The sequence below is a fragment of the Mauremys mutica genome, chromosome 13, assembly GCF_020497125.1.
Source record: "Mauremys mutica isolate MM-2020 ecotype Southern chromosome 13, ASM2049712v1, whole genome shotgun sequence".
NCBI classification, from domain to species: Eukaryota; Metazoa; Chordata; order Testudines; family Geoemydidae; genus Mauremys; species Mauremys mutica.
Window position 1 is genome coordinate 11,236,701 of NC_059084.1, and position 21,553 is coordinate 11,258,253.

The window sequence follows — 21,553 nt, forward strand, 5'->3', positions numbered from 1 at the left end:
GCTATAATAGCCAGACTGGTATGACATAAGTTTTTCCACCTTAAACAGTACAGCAGCTCATTTGTCCCTAAATGTAAACCCAAACAAGTGAGACTGACCCCCTGATCCTCACATTTGCTAACACCACAACGATTACTAAAAAATCCTTTGTACCAACAGCAAGAGGAAACTGGGTACCTGCTGCAGAAGCCAGTGATTTCTCAACACTGATGAGAAAGGGACCAGTTTACACATAATTATTTGAGACCCACTGAAAGAACTCAGTACCAATGCCCAGTAAACTCAATAGGAATAGGAATCTTTCCATTGATTTTAATGTCAGGTGGATCAGACCTTCAAATGTATCAGATGAGGCAGAGAAACCTCGTTCTGGTTTGCATTCAAGCCTAATTTATGTGCAGTAGCAAAGTGCTTTTAATTTTAAACCTGTGCATGTTATATTGCACTCAGCTATGCAGCTGTGAGACTAATGTGCCTGTTTGGTAAGTGGGACACAGGGTGCACTCTATAAGCTCTCTAAACGTCATGTGACAAGCATTCTCAAAGAGTGAGTAGTTCTGTAACCTGACGGCTGTTCAGTGGGTTACTCACTGACCTATAGGAAAGACTAATGGGCTTGTATGATTTTTTGGTTTTCTTTCTTTTTTCAAACCCACAATGTTTCTGAAAAATTAGTGTGAGGGTTTTTTGTTTGGTTTTGGTTGAAACATGAGGCATTGTGTTTGCTTATGTAAAATGTACATGTTTTGTACATTGCTGGATGGCTTTGGAGGTGTTTGAGTGCTATACAATTACTTGTATTTTGCCAACTTTGTTGCTTTTGTCAGTTTTCTCAACAAACTATTTCTGAGTCTCTGACCAGCTCTAGATGATGTAAATGATTTTAATATAATTACAGTACTCCAATTCAAATGCTTGAGAAGCCATTGTAATGTTATATACAGTTAAATGATCACCAGCATACATATGGATACCTTTTTGATCATTCATCTAAGTGGTTCTGATACTAAAATAACTGATTTTGAAAGCAACCTGCTTGCATTTAGATAAATAGAATCTGTGTGAACTATTTATACTGATCAGGCAGCTCAACAGGGATCCACTAAATAACACAGATGTGTTCATTACACAAACTACCTATAAAGCATACACAATGCAATATACAATGTATTTAGTAATTTATGTGTAATTTAGTTACACATCTGACTCACCAGAACAGTCATAGATAAATTGTAATGCAGACAACTAGAAGGATGCTACTTAAATAATCTTCCTAAGATTCTACTACAGGAAAACTTATTGCAGAATATAAGGTGTTTAAATTAGAGCTGCTTTCATGGAAAAACATTCCAAAATGTGCACTAACAGTATGTATACTGTAGACTTAAATAAAACAGTATCAACTGACATGCTACATTTCTCACATACACCTCTCACCTAATATATTGCTGACATTATGCACAAACATTTATGCTCTAATATCAATTTATGCAAATCTGACATTTGTTCTACTGAATATTAACTTAGATTAAGAAAAAATGGCTCAATATGCCTATTCATTATTTCTTAATGTCAATCAGAGGGTTCATCAGGCCACTTCAGATCCTTGTGAAAGGCACCTTTGCAGCTTCTGATCTGATAATAACGTTCAAGTTTCAGTCCTGGCACAGATGATCTCCAGCCAATAAATCCTTGAGTTGTTTTAGGGATTGGAGGAGATGGGTAGACCTGAAATAAGAGTAAATAAATAGAATTAAGTATAATTCTTGTTCATTTCTATTGTACTGCCATGCAATATGCTCTTTTGTATTCTAGTATTGATGGAATGGACAATTTCTTTTCAAACAGCTTTTTTTAAAAATGAAAACTGATGAATGCTAATACTACTTCAAAGTTTAAATGAATTATCTCTTTAAAGTAGTGCCAATTATATGCTGTGCTATCCTGCATAGTACTGAATAACCTTCAACTTCTATTGAAGTCAATGGAAGGTGATGGAGCTAAGGACCTCTAAGTGTTGACTAGTACCCTACCGGATTGAGCCCATAATACAGAGGTCATCATTAAAAAACATCTAGAATACTTTGGGGGCCCATTCTACAGCAAGCTATATTGGAAATATTTTTAATAGCAATGGAAAATATTAAGAGGTTCTGGTAAAGCAATTGTTTTTTTGATTTTTTTTTTTTGACCAACAGGCTTAAAAATTATTGCAATGCTTAAATCAGTGTGTATGGAAGAAAATAAGTTAGTTCCAAAGGTAATAAACAAGAGGTAATCAGAAGTTAAAAAGAAAACATTCCATTTGCCATCCAATCCTCAATTTTTATCAACATACATCTGATTTTTCAAGTTTTCTCTACTATTGAAAGTCAATTTAAGCAAAAAGAAGAGTATGAAAATTAGCTTTAACTTAATTTGGCAGGAAAGACTTAAGTGTTTAATATATTTTAGATTATAGCATCTCATCATTACCTTTGTTTAATAAATTACTAGAGTCTTTGTTTGGTTTTCACTGTTAGAAGCAAAATTTAAGCCAATGCTTTAATTGTTTCCCAACTATCAAATATTAAAATAATCTCTGGGTAGGTAACATTTCTAAACCAGGGAAGCAGACATTTTGGTACCAAATTGGATGTAACATAGCAAAGAAATAATAGTTCTAAGGCCAAATGCTGAAGCTATTACTGACCAAGCTGGCTCTTGCATCAAGAACTACTTATCCTTTAAAGTCTGTTTCTAGCATAAAAGATGGTTATGCATCGAGTTAATCAGTAAGAAGGAAACAAAACAAAAGCCAGCATTCTCCGATCACTGACTGCGCTGCTTACTTTGGCTGAATCATCCCACTAAAGCACATTAGAAGTGCTCTCTGTTGTACCACTTTAACATCTGGGGACTTACTCAGTAGAGAAATACACAGTGAGAGAACAATGTTTCAGTTTATTCTTTTGCCAGAGTTGTTTTGCTTTGTTCCTTGGCCAAGACTGAAAAATGTTTTTGATATTTAGGTGGAGCACTTCCTTTGAAGAGATGATTTTCTATTGCCATAAACGCCACCCACTGAGCAGGATAATGGAGAAAACTATGTTCCACCTCTATTCTGCAGGAAAGAGAAGGGGACGAGAAGGCAAGGGGATTACATGTCTAATCCACCAAAGGAACGGACTTGTTATTACTGTGCATTGCCATGAAAGAGAGCAAATGTGATCATTTCAAATCACAGATTTAAAAAACATTAATATGGATCTTCATGTAAAAGGATGAAGTGCAGCATCCATCCCAAACTAATTCTTGCTCCCCTTGGCTAATTCATACGGCAAAGGTCATATCTGAAGCCCTGGCCTCTGTTTCTGTGCACACACCATTGGCTGCACATGCTAATCTTGCAGCCGATTGTCCGACTGCTGAATTTGTAATACACACTTGCATGCACAAGACAGGCGTAGGTGCAATTAATTGTGCCCACAAATTAAGGATAGGTCTATACTGCAGCTAAGAAGTGTAATTCACAGCTCAGGTAGCTGCGTGTGCACTAGCTCTGCTCAAACTAGCACGCTAAAAGAAGCAATATGGTCGCTGCGGCATGGCTGGCAGCTCAGGCTAGCGGCATGGGTATAACCCCATCCAGGATCCTAGGTATGTACTCGGACAGCTCGCCCGACCCGCCAATTATGCTGTTATGGCCACAGTTATTTTTTGCGCACTAGCTCAAGCAGAGCCTGTGAGAGTGCGTCTAACCGAGCTTCCCACCTGCCAGCTGCTGTGGAGACAAACCCTAAAAGTGCGGACTTGAATATTTGGACTTACAACACTATTTAAGAATGTGAAGCTCTAACCGCAGAAAGGCACTTTTTCAATTCTAACATTCTGCATTAACTTTTTCTTTAATTTTCAGTTATTTTGATTTTGATAACAGCTTTGTGGCTTCTTATTTTTGTAAATTCTTTAAAAAGATTTTTTTTTTCACCAGGAGATGGGGTTTCCAATGTTACTTTCTTCTATAATATGGTACATATCTTAATAGAGATGTTGTCTCATGGACTAACCTCCCCTCCCATTAGCAATCACATGACCCCCAGCTCACTTCCTGTTTCTGACTGTGTATCCTGCTCAATGGCAATTAGCAGTTACTTAATGGCTTACATGGAAGAGAAATATTAAGAAACTGACTGTATTGTTGGCTTCTTTAATATGAGCCAGCAGCAGGAAACAAGAACAGCCAACACCATGTCACAAGTCAGCTCTCAGCAGACCACCAGTGATCAATGGATCTGCTGCTATAAGGAAAAGGTTACAATAACCAGGCCAAAGGAGGAAGAAGAATTCACTTGCTAGTTACAGCCACTGATGCAGTGTTACAGTGTTAGTAGTACTGATAGAGACAGGTATTCATAGCTCTTTATAGATATATGAAACAGGAGCGCACTCCCAAGGAAATGATGATATAAGGCCCTGACTTAAAGAAATCTGTCCATACGATCTTTTAATCCAGCACAGTTCTGGTCAGTTCAGTGGGGTGAAGTAAGGGTCTGTGGGCAGAGCCGGCTCCAGGCACCAGCTTATCAAGCAGGTGCTTGGGGCGGCAACTCCGGAGCAGGGCAGCACTTTCAGGTATTTGGCGGCAATTCGGCGGAGGGTCCCTCACTCCCGCTCGGAGCAAAGGACCTCCCGCTGAATTGCTGCAGATCGCAATCACGGCTTTTTTTTTTTCTTTTTTAGGCTGCTTGGGGCGGCAAAACTCCTGGAGCCGGCTCTGTCCATGGGGGTGGATGTCTTTTTGTAGGATTGGGGCTTATGGGGCTTTCAGTCCTTATTCACACAAGTAGTCCCTTTGAAGCCCCATGGGTCTCTGTAAATCCTACTATCTATTAACCTAGCAGCTCCCAAATGTCTTCTGTTGGTGCCCCCTTGAAAAGAATGGGTCAGAGTCTTCTCACATCACAGGTTGGCACCGTTGCCACCAATTTTATTCTGCCCATTTTCTCTTCTGTTCTCTTCTGCCTTTTAATCTTTCCCTTCTCATGTGCTTTTATTTTTGCTTTGTTTTGTGGCTATGTGCTGCTCTTTTGGCTACTGAGCAGAAGATTGCATGGGTGGGGACATCCACTTGAAGTACAAACACTGTACAATTGTGAATTAAACAATGTGCCAGGTTCCACTGTCAGAAACAGGTGTATGTACAACTCCCACTGGCATTCATGAATATGAGTATCAACGACATGCTATAAAACCAAATTGCTGAATCATCAGTTAGAATATAGTCCAGTAGGAGTAGCAAGAAAATCTAATTTGTGCCACTAAGAGGATTTAAAATAAATGAAATCCAGAAAAAATGATTTGTTTAAATAAAGACAGAGCAAGGATTCGTTTTTACAAGTTGAAGTTGAAAAATGGCTCTGAAAAATGGGTTCTGATAAATCTTGAAATCATTGAGAGATGGAGGGGAAAGGGGATTCCATAGAGCTCCTTATAAATGCTACTCCCCCCCCCCATCCTCGCCACATTAGATGACTGATCTGATACTATATAAACCTTATGTTACACAGAAGGTTAAAGAGGAGGTGCTTTACCATAATAGTTGATTGTTGTACAGTGAAACCCATAGTAACAACCATATCTAAAGAGAAATTTCCTGGCTTAAGAGAACCCTTTAAAGTATCCCTGAGGTTTCCAATACAATTTAGTCTGACCTTTAGTGGAAGATCCACCTCTACTAAGTGACTGACTTTTAGCACTTGGGTGGCTGCTTAAGACAGATTTAACCTATATTGCCATTTTTAACTCTATTGTCTAACCTTAATATATTTTTCCACTGGTGTTACAGGTCGGATTTGTAAATGTTCTGGAAGCTCTATCTTAGGCTTAGTGGGACCTTTCCTTTCGTCTTTTATCAACTAAAATAGAATATCAACATTAATAAAAAAATTAACACTTCAGGCTAAGAAATGTGTTGTCATAGCATTTTAATAGCTGATATCTATACCATTCGCATCACTATGGTATCTGTGCACTGTGTCCCTGGCATCCAATACAGGACTATTTATCATACAGCTTTGGAAGCTGTTCTAATGCACTTTTCAGGTTCAGGAAGGGCTTTCATTCTGAATTTAAGACAGGCTGAATCTTGCTGAGCACCCTCAACTCTCACTGACTTCACTGAATCGAAGACACCTGCAAATTTGTTTTGTGTGACAACAAACTAAAAATTCATAATAAAAGTATCAAATACATTTGTAATATACAATGAATAGTAGTATATAGCATTAAATATATTGATTAAAGCTTATATCGTGCTTTTCATCTCCAAGTGCTGTGCAAAGATGGACACATGTAATTTACCCTGTTTGTAAAGACAGGATACTGAAGCCCAGAGAGCTAGATTTTCAAAGGTACATAGGCACCTAAAGATGTAGATGGACAACAGGACTTAGGCACCTATCCTTCTTAAGCACTTTTGAAAATCCCATTAGGCACCTATTTGCATCTCCAAGGGTCTAAGTACCTTTGAAAATCTGGCCCAGAGAGATTAAGAGTCTTGTCCAAAGTCACACAAATCAGTGGCAGAGCTGGGAACAGAATCCACATGCCCTGCCATCCAATCCATGCTCTAACTATTGGATCATAATATATAAACTTGCAATGCTGCAGCCCCTTTCTATTATTGCTGTTCGTGTTCACATTTGTTACAATTTGTTTTAGGTGCACTTAATCATTCTTTCAAGACATTCAATACAGGAAATATTATGCAGAAACTAGTCTCACAGAGAAGATTGTATCAGATAGTCAATTAAGTGACTCATTTTACTGAATTTAATCTGCATCCTGTAATGTTTAAATATACAGGCTATGAACCTGTTCCCATTTAAACCAGTGGGAGGTTTGCAATTAAATTCAGTGGCAACATTAACCCTATTTCAGTAGAGATTATTATAGCACATGATAAAATTCCTAACTGAAAGTTAAATTAGCTAAATACTTGCCCTCCTTCCATTTTAAAAGTATCTCATAGACAAACAAAGGGGAAATATTCTCCTGTCAGTGCATCTAGTTCTGGTCAGCACCACTGAGAGTGATGTGCATCAAGAGGAATATTAGAATATGTGCAACATACAAAGTACAACTTGTCATATTTTATTCTGAAAGAAACTGGAACTATCACCTTAAAAGAACCCCATTTGTTAGTACTCCTACAAATTGGCCTCCAAGTTATCAGTGCTTATCTACACTTATATGTTTCATTCATGTTCAGGGCTGCCCAGAGGATTCAGGGGGCCTGGGGCAAAGCAATTTTGGGGGCCCCTTCCATAGAAAAAAGTTGCAATACTATAGATTACTATATTATTGTGGGGGCCCCTCTGGGGCCTGGGGCAAATTGCCCCACTTGCCCCCGCCCTGGGCGGCCCTGTTCATGTTGTCTGCAAAAGAAGACCAAGATTCTTTGAAGAAATACATTTTGCTTGTATGGCAGGGTGCTGCTAGAGAGGCCTTAATCAGGTGGGCCATTCCAGCCCCAATTAGATCCAGCACCCAGTCTGTTGCTAGCCAGGTCTCTGGTAGGCTAAGCTGTTGTAAAAAGCCTGTATATAGTTTGGAACTGGTGGTGGGGACTTGATCACAAATAAAGAGCATGGGTGTTGCACCAGCCTGAAGTGTCCCTGAGTCTCTGAGAAGAGCGGGAGAAGGGCTGAATCGGAGGGGCACAGTGTGCACCCTGTTACAGCTTGGCTTTCAATAATAATGATTCTAAACTGGGACATCTTAACTGAAAGTTGTACCTAGCTTTTCTGGGTATACCATTCAAGTAAATTTCATACACAGGCTACAACAAATTTAGTTTTACCTCCTCAAAAGGTGTTGTTAAAAATCCCCATTTGACGGACCATTTCTTTGCAGCTTCAAGCTCAGCTTCAACGTGGTATTTCCTGAAGCAGACAGAAATTATGATTGAAAAGACTTTCCCAGCTATCATTAAAAAAAAAAATCTAAAGCCACAAAACACAATTTAGGATGATGAGAAATTTAAATTATGAAGGTGTAGTCAGTCCCCCAACTTAAACCACTGTCTGTATTAAAAATTTAAGGCTCAAGAAGTCTCAGCCAAGGATCTTCTTATTAGGGAAAAGTAAAACTGAATATGTTCCCTGCTAAATTAGATTCATGTTTAGAATTCATGCTCAGATGAAATCTCAGAAACATAATCATTTGGGAATTCTGACTCAATAATAGTGGCAGATTTTGTTACAGTAGTGGCCAGTAATCCATGAAAAAATGACTGTATGAACCTGTCAATGAGAACAGACCTGATTTCATATTTCGTATGTCTGGATTAACCAAATATACCTGTTAAGAGTGAACTACATATAAACTAATTTAATAAACACTCACCAGAATAACTGACTATTGCTTAGACTTTAAGCAAAAACTCTTTTCGATTAAGAATTATTGGAGAATTTACAAATGTGTTGATTTATTCTATTCACTGAGTGATTGTTGAGGACCTTTAAAAAGTATCAAACAACTTGAAGAAACAAAAAAGTCTTAATTATAAAGGCACTTGTTATTGTATAACTCTGCTCAGAATTGCATTTACTACACTTCTTGTTGATCATTCATCTATTTTTTTCTTACCCTAAGAAAAAGGACTTTGTTTGCTATTTTTCCCAATTACTATTGGTACCTGCCACTCCACATCATGCACATATACATGAGAAAAATGGGTGTAACAAGAATCATGCCAATGACTATGGAGTGCTGAGTGTATTGATGAATGAAACACATATGTAGCCCACCTCACATTCATGTCTCATCAGCTTAGCTTTTCTGTTCAGGAGTGTACTTGCCAGGGTTTTTAAAAATTAAAGCAGGTATTTAATTTCACAGAGACATTAAAGCTTTTCAAGAGTTTTACATGGTATAACACTTATCAGGCAAAAGCTGTCATATATATTCAGAGATGAGGGAAAATAGAGAGAGAAGGATGGGAATATTAACAAAGGCAGTGCTATATATAATGCTATTTAGAAAAATAAGTATTTATCAGGAAACCAAATTGGAAATGAGGATTGGGATAGGGAAGGTCATTAGGATAAGGTTCTAGGAATGGGCATGAGAGGGGGAAAGGTGTGCAATGGGTTTGAGGCAGCAGGAGGGGAGGAGTGGGTACCAGAATGGTGTCTGCAGGATTGGGGCCAGGAGCCATATGGGATGGGGTGAGCCATGTGGTAGGGTGTGTGCGCGCTGGGGGTGGGGTTCTTCTGGGGGAGGGGGTTGTGTCGAGAATTGAGGCTGGTATAGAGGCCACAGGGTGAGAGGAGAAGTTTAGGGGTTGGGGTTTGGGAGTTGGATAGAGGGGGTTGGAGACCGCAGTGGAGGGGGGAGCTTGGGATAGAGACCTGGGGGCGGGGTCAAAGCAAAGGGTTGGGGGAGGAGATTTGGGTGGTGACCTGGGGCGGGGGGAGTTGGAGCGAGGGAGTAGGGGGAGGATTTTTGGGTAGCAACCCAAGCGGGGGGGGGGGGGGGATGAGCCAGAGTGAGAGGGACGGGGGGGAGGAGATTCAGTAGTGACGGAGGGGGCGAGTCAGAGCGAGAGGAGTGGGGGGACCTTACCAGATCTTATCCTGAGCCACAAAGTTGAATTGCTGGGTGGGGTTGGTGCTTTTCTGTGCCATGGCTCGCCCCCGCCCCCACTAGCGCCCCCCAGCAGCTGGGCTGAGCCCTCCGGCGGCTCCAGTACAGCCTGATGCCTGGGACTGAGCCAGCCTGGCCCTGCCCTTTGCCACCTCAGGCGTTGCTAGGAGACGGTGGCATGTTCAGGCTCCAGGGAGGAGTGACTAAGGCCTGGCACCTGGTTCCCAGGCTACCACTGCCCCTCCCTGTAACGAGCCCCCCAGAGCCTGCTGCTTGGATCTCCCCTTTCCCCAGGATCCCAACCCATAGCTGTGATCCCCAATACATCTCAGCATCTTCTCTCCCCCTGCAGCACCCAACCCTAACCCAGCCCCTCAGCACCTCTCCTGACCCCCCACTGCATCCTGATCACTCCCAAATCCAGCTCAGCATCTTCCTTCCTCGACACACGGTTTCCCATCCCCAGTCACTGAGCAACAGCCCTCCAAGCCCAGAGGCTGCTGATAGAGAACAGCATTTCCAAAACCTCGGGAGTTGCAGCCCGGGAGTCACCGAGAGCTATAACCCCCCAAAAAAGCCACCCCAAGCCCACACACCACCGTAACTCATAGCCCCAAAGCCAGAAAGCCTGTAGTCCCCACAGAAAACCACTCTAAAATTTAGCCTTCCTATTCCAGAAACCATTGAGAACCACCACCCCTTCAATGCCCCCAAACGACTGATAGGGCTCAGTGCTCTCCCAAAAGAAGCCTGAAACCCCAACCAGTAATCACTGTTAGTCATGACCCCCTCAAGACCCACATTACCACCCTAAACCCCAACATCATTCTTAGCACATGCCGGCCTTCCCTTTTAATTTTCCCAGAATATTGACTATCCTCTCTATCGCCATCCTTTGTGTATTTCAAAGGGAACAAAAATGTATGGGCATGCTTTTTTATTTATTATTATTTATATTGCAGTGGGATCTAGGAACTCCTGTCATGGACAAAGACCCTATTGTGCTGTGCAAACGCAGAACCAAAAGGTGAGCCCTGCCCCAAAGAATTTACAATCCAGCTAATGCAATCTATTGTCCCGGTGGTGTATACAGCTTTTCACTGTTGGCAGGTACACCACCGCCACCCACCTTCCCAAAACACAGTGACCTCTGACGCAGCTCTGCAAAACAATGCAATTAAGGAACATCGGGATTATTACTATTTAATTGTGGTGCTTTCTGAATGGCAATATAAACAGGTGTCCTTCAGGATCCAGCTAGTTTTTAGAAAGCTTTTGGTTGTGCAAGCGTCCTGCATGCAACTATTAGATTTGCTAATTATTTTCATTTGACAAATGGAATTTGATGCATCAGTACATTGTCAAGGTGTAATCTGATAGGGTGTTTTCCCAAGTTCAATAGCCTGATTATTTATTCTGATGATTTTTCTTGTTGTTATTCTTCCCTCCCCCTGCTCCCCAATACTCTTAGTAACAGACTTGTAATTTGAAGTGTTTGTTATTTTACAGATGGTGTTTTTCTTCTCAACCCACCCAAGCCCTAAAATGTGCTCGACTTTGTGAAGAGTGGCAAAAATCAAAATGAGGGACAGAGCAAAAATAGTACAAGAGGAATTTTAAGGGTGAGGGGGAAAATGAGGCTTTTTTATTATGTGTGAAGAAGTCCAGTAAGGATTGGTTTTGATTTTGAAGGTTTCCCAGCATTCCTTGTTTACATTAGAAAGTCCACCATGGAAAACTGTAATGATTAGAGAGTTAGTACCAAGGAAGTGAAACCAAATCATCTGAGGGGGAAAGGGGTTTTATTCAGACAATTTACACCTCTGTTTTTCACTTATTTTGTTATTAACTATTTAATGAAAACACCTGAGACAAAAGGTCACTTTTTTTAAGGATCCAGTAACATAGGTTCTTGAGGTAAAGGCTAAAGAACTTACAGTCTCCATTGCCCAGTCATCCAACGAGTCCTTCAGCAAAACCAGGGAAGAGCATATTTAGTGATGATATTTCTAAGTTTTTTTTAAAAAAAGGCAGAAAAAGAAACTTTAAAAAATAAGTAGCTATGAACACCACCTTTCTGGCTTCCTGTAGAAGAAGTAGCAAAAAACCCAACCAAACAAAAAAACAAAAAAACAAACAACCCTTGCTCCCCTTTTTTCCTTTGAAGCTCACCTTTAAAATGTTGCACAGTAAGATAAATTCTTTTATGTACATAAAGTTTACTACAGCCCTTCTTTCATGATTTGTTATACAAAATAATAGACTGTGAAATAGCACCATGTTTTTATAGGGTGGAGATAGGTCCAGAAACCAGGTACATTAAAATACATGGTTGCAACTATAAAGAAGAAAGAATAACTAAATGTATGTAAAGTAGATGGGCAAATTACAGGCTGAGAATGAATTTCTGCAGTCGCTATTAGAATAAGGTTGTTGCAAATAATATGTAAACATATCTTTTTTTAAGATGGATTCTGCTTGGATTTAGTTCCTGGCTTTGCTGGGCCTGCGTACAGCGATCCTGTCTAGTGGAGGAGTTCTCAAACTGGTCTTTGAAGCTGCTTATTTTACTTTGTATGGCATCTCCGTCTGCAAAGGTAGAACTATATGTAGCGGTTGCCTCACAGATGCTGACACCTGCCCATGTGGAGCAGTTTGCAACATCAGTGCATTAGTTTATATGAAAGGTTGCTTTCTGTTAGTTGTAGCCAGCTTTCCAGAGAATATTTTAAACTAATGAAACGATTAACAAATGAGCACCTCTTCTGCACCCTTGGTAGCTGCTTCTTATATTTGTCCAGTGTTTTATATTCAACCATAATCAAGTTTGCAGACCACACCAAAATTTGGGGTGTGTACAGGGAGTAAAGAAGACATAATCAAACTACAGCATGAGTTGGAAAGAGCAGTTGGGTCTGAAGACAATGGGGATTGATATTCAACATTAATAAATGTAACCTATACTTAGGGAGAGGAAATAAACAGCAGTTTTAAAAAGTTAGCAGTTGCCAATAGTTACCACACAGTGATGTGTGAGATTACTAATTTCCCCTAATATTTAGAATAGGTCATATCTGTGGGAACGTTGTATAGAAAGGACATAACCAAGTAGCCACATCCATTGTGGTAGCAATTTTTCATAATTTCCTCTTAATATTGCATTTTCCATGTATAGTTGCTCCAGAGAAGGAGTGGAACTGGTTTAGAAGGTTGGAAAGGGAGATATTCGTAAGAATATTTTCATCTTTTATCTTAAGAATGTGCTAAAATTTGTTTACAACTTCATTGTGTCTTTCTTGCTAATAAAATATATTTGAATTAATTGGATGGAAAGCTGACATATCACCTGGGGCTTTAGTGAGCCATATGTCACAAATAGTGGTGCTTCCGGAAATTTGAGGTTTTATTGAATCTAAATCAGCTTCTTTTTAATAGAAAGCAAATGGTAAAATACTCTCCATATTCTAACTGCTAGACTTGGTCTAAATCTGAACATGCAAGTTTGTACCACAGTTAAGAATTTTACAAGAATCATATTTTAAATTTTATTCAATTTGTAATAAGATCTTTCACGGATACTGTTTATTAACTTGGTAGGAATCAACTTGCTAATATGTTCAAGGTCCAGAAAGCTAGCCAATCAGTATCTGCAATGATGGATCTTAGTTCTTATTTCCTGCATTTTTTAATTCACTATCCTCCAATTCCTAGATAGTTTTAGTAAATATAAAAAGGATCGTACTTCTAGTATCTGTAATGGGAAATATGTAGGCCTTTTGACAAACACAATGACTTTCCAAAAATTTTTTTTATATTTGTTTTGTTTTTTTGTAGATGTTATTTATCACGGACAGCAAACTTTTACTGGAAGCTTTGAGAAAGAAAGGACTCAACATACTTTATGGTTATATGTGGGAACCTGAGAAAATATTTACAGCTTGCAAAAAGTTCACTATGTTCCAGTATATTAATATTTTTGGCCCTCAATCAATTTTTCAGTACAGTTTTTCTTCTTGCAGTTGCTTTATAAAACATTTCAACAACAAATAAAGCCAACTGGCTCTTTTCACTAATGTGCTTAAATAGTTTTCCTCCTTTTTGTCTGAAAACGGTTTTGTGCAATGAATTGTTAAAGCCTAATGTAGCTTTTTCAAGCCATGCAAGAGGTTTTTATTCATTCTGTAAAATGAATGCAGGGACGGTGTAAAACTAAATTTACCAGTTTACAAGCAACATATTTGACTGTTTAACTGCCAAGTTATTTTTTTCCTAGGGCAAGGGATCTAATGGCCTTGAATACCAACAGACTGTAAACACCTTCAGTAGTCATTTTAGATGTACAAAAGAACTTTTATTTGTTTAGCAGAAAAATAAGCAGCACTCTGTATACCCAAAATAGCAGTTATAATTGCTCTTTGGGGTCTCCAAAATCATTAAACTAACTAAAATACAACAGATATCTCACTTGCACCTAGGTGTCTGATTCTATACTGTGTCTAATTATCAATTAGTTCAGCAATTAAATTGGTTGAGTCTCCAATCACACTCAGAAAAGGTTACTCATTGTCCTATTTAATTAGCTCCTGCTGCTTAGTCACATTTATCTCCTGGAACCCTCTTAATGTAGTCTATGCCACTGTATGGGCGAAAAATAATCTGTTAATGAAAACAACCAAAATCAGAACTTAAATTCTAATGCACAGTAAAGGAATTGCTTTAATTCTTTGTCATATGGAATGAAACTTCATATTTGACTATTAATACTAAATTATAGCAAAACAATTTTCTTGCCACTATTATTGAATGGAATCAGAGTTTTCGGATATGAGAAAGCAGATGTAAAACATGATTATAGGTTTTAGGACTTTTATAATATCCACATTTTAAAAAAAATCCTCTCCTTTACATACATTCCCCCCCCCCAAGACTATGCAAAAGTGTATGTGTACTTGTGAACACAATTCTAAAAAGCTGGGAGTGATTGTCTTCAAGATCTGAAATCCATTTATAATGTTTATCCCTAAATTGATGCAAACATATTGTATTTGATGCTTTGTATAGTATTCATTGGGGAAAAGAATCTGAACTCATACACAGGAGCTTTCTGTGAGATAATCTGTTCACTGAAGTTATTGCCATGATCAGGGTTTATCTTATATGGACTCTATATAAGTAGCCCATAAGTACTGTTTATGAGTGTTTTCACTTCCACCCAAGTGAACTGAGATAGATGATTATATTGTATACCTTACACTCAAGTAGTATAGATATAGGCATAAAGGACTTTTCATTTTATTGGACTCTAAAGTATCTATTCTGTTGTTTTCAACTTCAGTTACAAAATGGAGCTTCTTATTTATAGCTAAGGTTAGGTTCCCAGTGCCAATATTATACCATATCATCAACTGAAGAGTTTTTACAACACTTGCTATCCTTGCCAGTAGAGACAAGGGTGTTACTATGGATGGCTTTCATCAGAGGTTAGTAATGTGAAAGAAAAGTTGTTGTTGTTATAAAAGGAACTTTTGAGGGGCTTTATATTTTGCTAGCTCTTAGTCCGTCAGTACTTTGAATTGTTCAGGAAAAAGTGAAGTGGCAATTATAGGCTAGATTTTTGGCCCCTGTTCTAGTTGCTTTGTGCTGTGCAAGCTGGAATACTGCCTTAAAGGGGCAGCTGAGAATCCCCTTATATAGGGGAAGCCTTGGGTGTTGTAAAGATGATGTAGCTGTTTTACTCTCTCCACAAGTGTAGGTGGTATGTTGGGAGTAGGGAGGGGGTCTGTTGAGGGCAGGTGAACATGGGACTAGAGCTCACAGTGCTCTCGTGGATCCTGGTCTGGCAGAATAGTTGCTGTGAAACTGTCCCACCTAGTGCAATTTAGAGAAGCTCTTAGACCATAAATTACACGAGGAATGGTTTCAGCTCTTGGCAGATCCAGGATTGGAGCAGTATAAAGGTGGCTTAGAGACATCCTCCTCATCCATCCCCATTTTTCATGACAAAATTGTATGTGCTTCCTGACCTACTGTGCTAACTCACATATATATTGTGAACAAAATCCTAAAAATGAAAATATATGAGAATATTTTTCATCTCAACAGCCTAGAATTGCTCAAGGTAGGAAGCATGTGTCACTAAGAAAAAGCTTGAATTATATGTTTGTCTTTAACTGACATTTTTGAAACACACAATAGTAATTCTAAAACTCTGTTACGGTATAGGAGGTACGTTTTATACAGAGAGGTAGGACTTGTGTACAATAGTTCTCTCTCTCTCTCTCTGGCTCTATATATCATCAGTCCAGGGGTCAGACATTTTTAATTTTTTAAAGGCCTCCATTTCAAACTATAAAGTTAGGCACTTCAATGTATATGTAGGCACCTAAAAAGCGGCTTGATTTTTAGACACGTTGAACATCCCCACTGAAGTCTGTGGGAGCTGTGGGTGTTTCTGAAAATCAGGCACCTTATTCTGGTGCCAAAATATACATTTAAGTGTCTACTTTTAGGCAACCACATTTCAGAGTGTTTACCATTGGCAATTCTGTGCCTGTTGCTGTGATATTGTTTGGGTGGCTAACAGTGTAGGAGCCTAAGAGAAGAGACTGTACACGTGACTTCAGCCTGTTTTACTAACGTTTTAACATTACTGTTTCAATTTAGGTACCTTAAATGGTGCAGTACTTTGTTATGATTACTATGATTTCTCCCAAATGTCTGTTAGTCTATAAGGTGCCACAAGACTCTTTGCTGCTTTTATGATTTCTTTGAAGTAGACAAAATTCTATTGATGTTATAGACCGGTGGCGCCACTCCAGTATAAGCTGCTAAGATCTGTCATGTCATGAATACATTAATTAAAGCATGGAATATCCATTTTAACAATGGTCTCAGTGGTGTTGTTGGAACCATTAAAGTTTATGGTAACATTTGGAGCTGTCACCATCTTAATGTGACTGTAATGATTCCATTGCTTTGAACAACGTTGTCTTCACTTTCTCAGTGATCGACTGTTCTTTTTTTTTTTGCTATCTCTAGCTTGCTTCTTGCTTGCTTATATATACACTCCTGCCCCTGGAAATTTCCACTGCTTGCATCCGAAGAAGTGGGTATTCACCCACGAAAGCTCATGCTGCAAAACATCTGTTAGTCTATAAGGTGCCACAGGATTCTTTGCTGCTTCTACAGAACCAGACTAACACGGCTACCCCTCTGATACTTGTTCTTTTTCTGTCCATCAAATGACACTGACAACAGCAGTCTTTTGTGGGCTTTGATGCTGCTGAAGCTGGAATAATTTTAAATATAATTTGGACATTTGTTAATAACTCTTGCAATTTCCATGGATACTTCAGAGGTCACAGTGGCATACTAGATTTTGGCTCTTACCCCTAGAGGGGTACACATATCTATAATCTGGCTGACAGAATATCCATGTGTAGCACCCCAAAGAAGATTATTTCTTCCAACAGTTTAGGGGACTCTGCATACATGGCCCTTTGCATGAAAGCATGACCCTTGACTCTTCAACCCTAACCTTGAACACGGTTCCCAGATTATGTGGCAAAGAGCCTGCATAATGTCTTTCACTGAGATTTGAAGGAAGACAGAATATGGGCAGCCAACTTCCAGCCTGTGCTTGGCGAGGATTATTTTTCTCTGTGCTTAAAGGCAACACTTATAAGAATATTGCTCATACATGCTAGAGTACCTAGGCATAAAAGCATGAATTAAGGATGAAGTGAGACGATTTAACTATGAATTTGTTGAATTATATGGTTTGAAATCAAACTCTTAATGTTATTTTAAAGTAGTTTTCTGTGTCTCATACAGTGCACGTTTCAAATCAGGAGAGAGTTACCTTTTTGTGTGTGTGTGTTAGTCAGGGAGTCTAAGACATTTTAATAGCTTTCATATTCCACTCTTCAAATATATTATTGCAGCACAATAGTTTCTTTGCATGAGAATTGCTTAAATGATTCAAAATGGATTGAAAAATATATTTCAGGTTTTAATTTTATGCACAGAACTTTAATGAGCAGTGCCCCTTAGAGACTTGCTGTCAGTTTAACATATTCACAATAATCTCAACACAGATGTTATTCCATCTAAATCCTTTTAGAGGGAAGAAACTGGTAATTTTTCCTTGGAGGATGTCAGAAAATATATTATTGTTGAAATTACATCTTGATCCCAGAATGCTATGTAAAATATCATTGCTAGGAAGAATAAATAGCACTTTGTTTCTGAAGTAATATGCATGTGAAACTTTTTCTGAGTCTCCTGTAAACGTAAAAACAAGTGATCTTCGTTTTAAGAACAGGAGTACTTGTGGCACCTTAAAGACTAACAAATTTATTGAAGCATGAGCTTTCGTGAGCTACAGCTCACTTCTTCGGATGCATAGAATGGAACACACAGACAGGAGATATTTATACATACAGAGAACATGAAATGGTGGAAGTATGCATACCAACAGGAAGAGTCTAATCAATTGAGATGAGCTATCGTCAGCAGGAGGAAAAAAACTGTTTGAAGTGATAATTAAGATGGCCCATAGAAGGTGTGAGGAGAACTTAACATCGTTTTGTTAGTCTCATGCTGTTTTGCTTCCCTTATGGATGATCATAGGCAGTGATGGATTTCAGCATCTAATTTTCTTCTAATTTAAGGAAATATTTGTTATTAGCTTCAGATTTTCCTACACACAAATGGCACCTGTAGCATGGTGAAGTTATCATCAGCCCTGTCTGTCTAGCTATATCTCACCGGGCATACTTTGAGCAAGTAAATTAGAAATATTTGATAAAAATGAAACTCTAAATTACAATTTTTTTGTTGCAAGCAATTAAAATTTATTTCCTCTGGAACACATGAACAAATACACTTCAGTCCGGTCCTGAGCCCTGGGATATATGGTGTTCTCTTTCCACACAGAACATAAGAATGACCACACTGGGTCAGACTAGTGGTCCATCTATCCCAGTATCCTGTCTTCTGTCCTCCATAAACTTATCTAATTCTTTTTTGAAGGCATTTATACTTTTGGCCTTCACAACTTCCCATGGCAATGAGTTCTACAGGTTGACTGTGTTGTGTGAAGAAGTACTTCCTTTTGTTTATTTTAAACATGCTGTCTGTTATGCTTATCGGGCAACCTCTGATCCTTGTGTTATGTGAAGGGGTAAATAACACTTCCTTATTCACTTTCTCCATTCCATTCATAATTTTATAGACCTCTATCATATTACCCCCATGTCATCTCTTTTCTAAAACAAATAGCCCCTGCATTTTAAATCATGTCCCTTTTCCCGCACTGCGGCCTGCGCCCCTTCCTGCAGCCCCCATTGGCCTGGAGCGGTGAACCGTGGAAAGTAGGAGCTACGATTGGCCGAACCTGCGGACTTGGCAGGTAAACAAACTGGCATGGCCCACCAGAGGCTTTCCCTGAACAAGCGGCGGCCCTAGTTTGAGAACCACTGTTTTAAATCTCTCTTCATATGGAAGCTGTTTCTAGTCATTTTTGTTGCCCCTCTCTGCACCTTTTCCAATTCTAATATATTTTTCTGGAGACAGAGAGTGACCAGAACTACACAGTATTCCAGGTGTGGGTGCAGGGGTGGCTCTAGGCATTTTGCCGCCCCAAGCACGGCAGGCAGGCTGCCTTCGGCGGCTTGCCTGCGGAGGGTCCGCTGGTCCCGCGGCTTTGGCACGCCTGCGGGAGGTCCTCCGAAGCTGCGGGACCAGCGGACCCTCTGCAGGCAAGCTGCCAAAGGCAACCTGCCTGCTGCCCTTGCGGTGCTGGCAGAGCGCCCCCCGCGGCTTGCCGCCCCAAGCACGTGCTTGGCGTGCTGGGGCCTGGAGCCACCCCTGTATGGGTGTACTATGAATTTATATAGTGACATTATGATATTATCTGTTTTATTATATATCCCTTTCTTAATGGTTCCTAACATTCTGTTAGCTTTTTTGACTTCTGCTGCACATTGAGCAGATGTTTTCAGAGAACGCTTCACAATGACTCCAATATCTGTTTCTTGAGTCATAACAGCTAATTTAGACCCAGTCATTTTGTATGTATAGCTGGGATTATTTTTTACAATGTGGATTACTTTGTATTTATCAACATTGAATTTCATCTGCCATTTTCTTGCCCAGTTAATTTAATGAAATCCGTTTGTTACTTTTCAGTCAGCTTCAGACTTCACTATCTTGAGTAATGTTGTGTTGCCTGAAAATGTTGCCACCTCACTGTTCCCTCCCTTTTCCAGATCATTTATCAATATGTTGAACAGCACAGGTCCCAGTAAGGATCCTTGAGGGACCCCACTATTTACTGCTCTCCACTCTCCACTGTGACAACTTATCACTTATTCCTACCCTTTTTTATCTTTTAACCAGTTACTTATCCAGGGGAGGACTTTCCCTGTCTGCTTAGTTTGCTTAAGAGCCTTTGGTGAGGGACCTTGTCAAAGGCTTTCTGAAAGTCCAAGTACACTATATCGACTGGATAACCCTTGTACACATGCTTGTTGCCACCCTCAAAGAATTCTGATAGATTGGTGAGACATCCTACTCTGCTTGCTCTCTTACACATTAGTTTCTAAATAGCTTCCATTATATTGTATCAATGCAACTGTATTGTCTCCGTCAGCAGGGTTGGAGAATGAGGTTGAAGTCAATGGTGTTACAAAGGTAGTACAGGACAGAATTTAGTCTTCTGAGACTGGACCAAGATATCCCTGTTTCTGGAATCTTAATATTGGTAGAACTCTTGTTGCTTCACTTTAGATGACACACATGTTGATGTGGGGTTGGCTCCAGTGGAGAGGCTTTATCTTACCTGTCTAATGTATTTTAGGGCTTACTGTAGTGCCCATCACTGCAGTAACAAAAGGCTAGATCAACAAAGGGACTTAGGCATTGCAAAAGAGGCACTTAGGGATAGATCCACAAATGAACCTCAGAGACTAAGTGCTGCGCAGGTAAATTAGAACAGCATTATGTGGGGTCCATGGTGGACTTCATGGAGTATTCTGGTCTTTACCCTTCCCTGATTCTGGGAAGCTCTCCTAGGGCTCTGTGTATATATGCACACAGACAATTGTTAATGAATTGTTGACTGTGGAGCCCATAATGCTTCACCATCTCTACAAGTGGTCTGATGTAGATACTGAAAAGATTGGTGGGGACAGGTGTTGGACTCTATGGGGGTTGGAGGGTGGGTGGATAGCAGAGGTAAAAAAAAAGGGCCTGGGGATGGGAGGGCACATTTTACCTGTCTTTGCTAAAAGCAGAGGGAGAGCTCCCCCTTCTCCTTGGCTGTGTGGTGAAGTTCCCTCTCCTGTTTCAAACTACTGCTGTTGGGAAAGATGAGCAGTTGCCCACAACAATTCTCTTTGTATTGTTGAGAGTAATCAAGATTTCAGACATTGTAGTTTTGTGTCATCTATTCCAGCTATGATGAGCAAGCAGGGTCAGCAAAACCTCATGGGGAACTGTGTTAAAAGCTTCAGATAGGTCAAGAAATATGAGCATTAAAACTGAGTCCTCTATCCATTTCAATAAGGAGGTCATCCATTAGTGCTACTAAGGCTGTCTCCACGACACATCCCAGCCTGAAGCTTGGTAGTAAAGCGTCCAGATGTCAGTGGATGTCACACGTTGTTGGAACTTGGCTGTTACTACTTTTTGAATGTTCTGAATCATTTTGCCTGGAAATTGGAGGTTGGAGAGGATTTCTGTATAGGATTTTGACCTTCTGAGGACAGGACAGATTATTATGCTTTCTAAGGATGTTGGCAGATTCACTTGGAAGGAAGTTTTGATTCATTTCAAAGCAGTGGGCACAGTTTTCTTTGCTGGCTTTCTCCAGCCAGCGAGGGCCACTGGTTTGTTTCACATTTAGTGGCTAGGATATTTC

At 39.7% G+C, this 21,553-nt stretch overlaps 1 protein-coding gene and 1 long non-coding RNA gene across 2 annotated transcripts; one reads left to right on the forward strand and one right to left on the reverse strand.

Annotated features, from left to right (window-relative positions):
• Nucleotides 1-978: 978 nt before the first annotated feature.
• Nucleotides 979-9,804, reverse strand: C13H20orf85 (chromosome 13 C20orf85 homolog). The gene is made up of 4 exons (XM_044986201.1): nt 9,610-9,804; nt 7,844-7,925; nt 5,799-5,897; nt 979-1,728 (listed from the first exon to the last, which is right to left on the reverse strand). The coding sequence occupies exons 1-4, from the start codon at nt 9,669-9,671 to the stop codon at nt 1,573-1,575; spliced, it is 399 nt and encodes a 132-aa protein (XP_044842136.1). The 5' UTR covers nt 9,672-9,804; the 3' UTR covers nt 979-1,572.
• On the forward strand, nt 9,735-13,554 carry LOC123348626. Its single transcript, XR_006573223.1, has 4 exons — nt 9,735-10,657; nt 11,140-11,252; nt 12,098-12,227; nt 13,465-13,554. It is a non-coding gene; the product is annotated as an uncharacterized LOC123348626 (long non-coding RNA).
• The last annotated feature ends 7,999 nt before the right edge of the window (nt 13,555-21,553 follow it).

Coding starts and splice junctions, on each gene's coding strand:
- C13H20orf85 (XM_044986201.1), bottom strand. CDS start 9,671: ATGGCACAGAAAAGCACCAACCCCACCCAGCAATTCAACTTTGTGGCT. Junction 7,926..9,609: donor GTGGCTCAGGATAAGATCTG/GTAAGGTCCCCC, acceptor TGTCTGCTTCAG/GAAATACCACGTTGAAGCTG. Junction 1,729..5,798: donor CAGTGGAAAAATATATTAAG/GTTAGACAATAG, acceptor CTCTTATTTCAG/GTCTACCCATCTCCTCCAAT.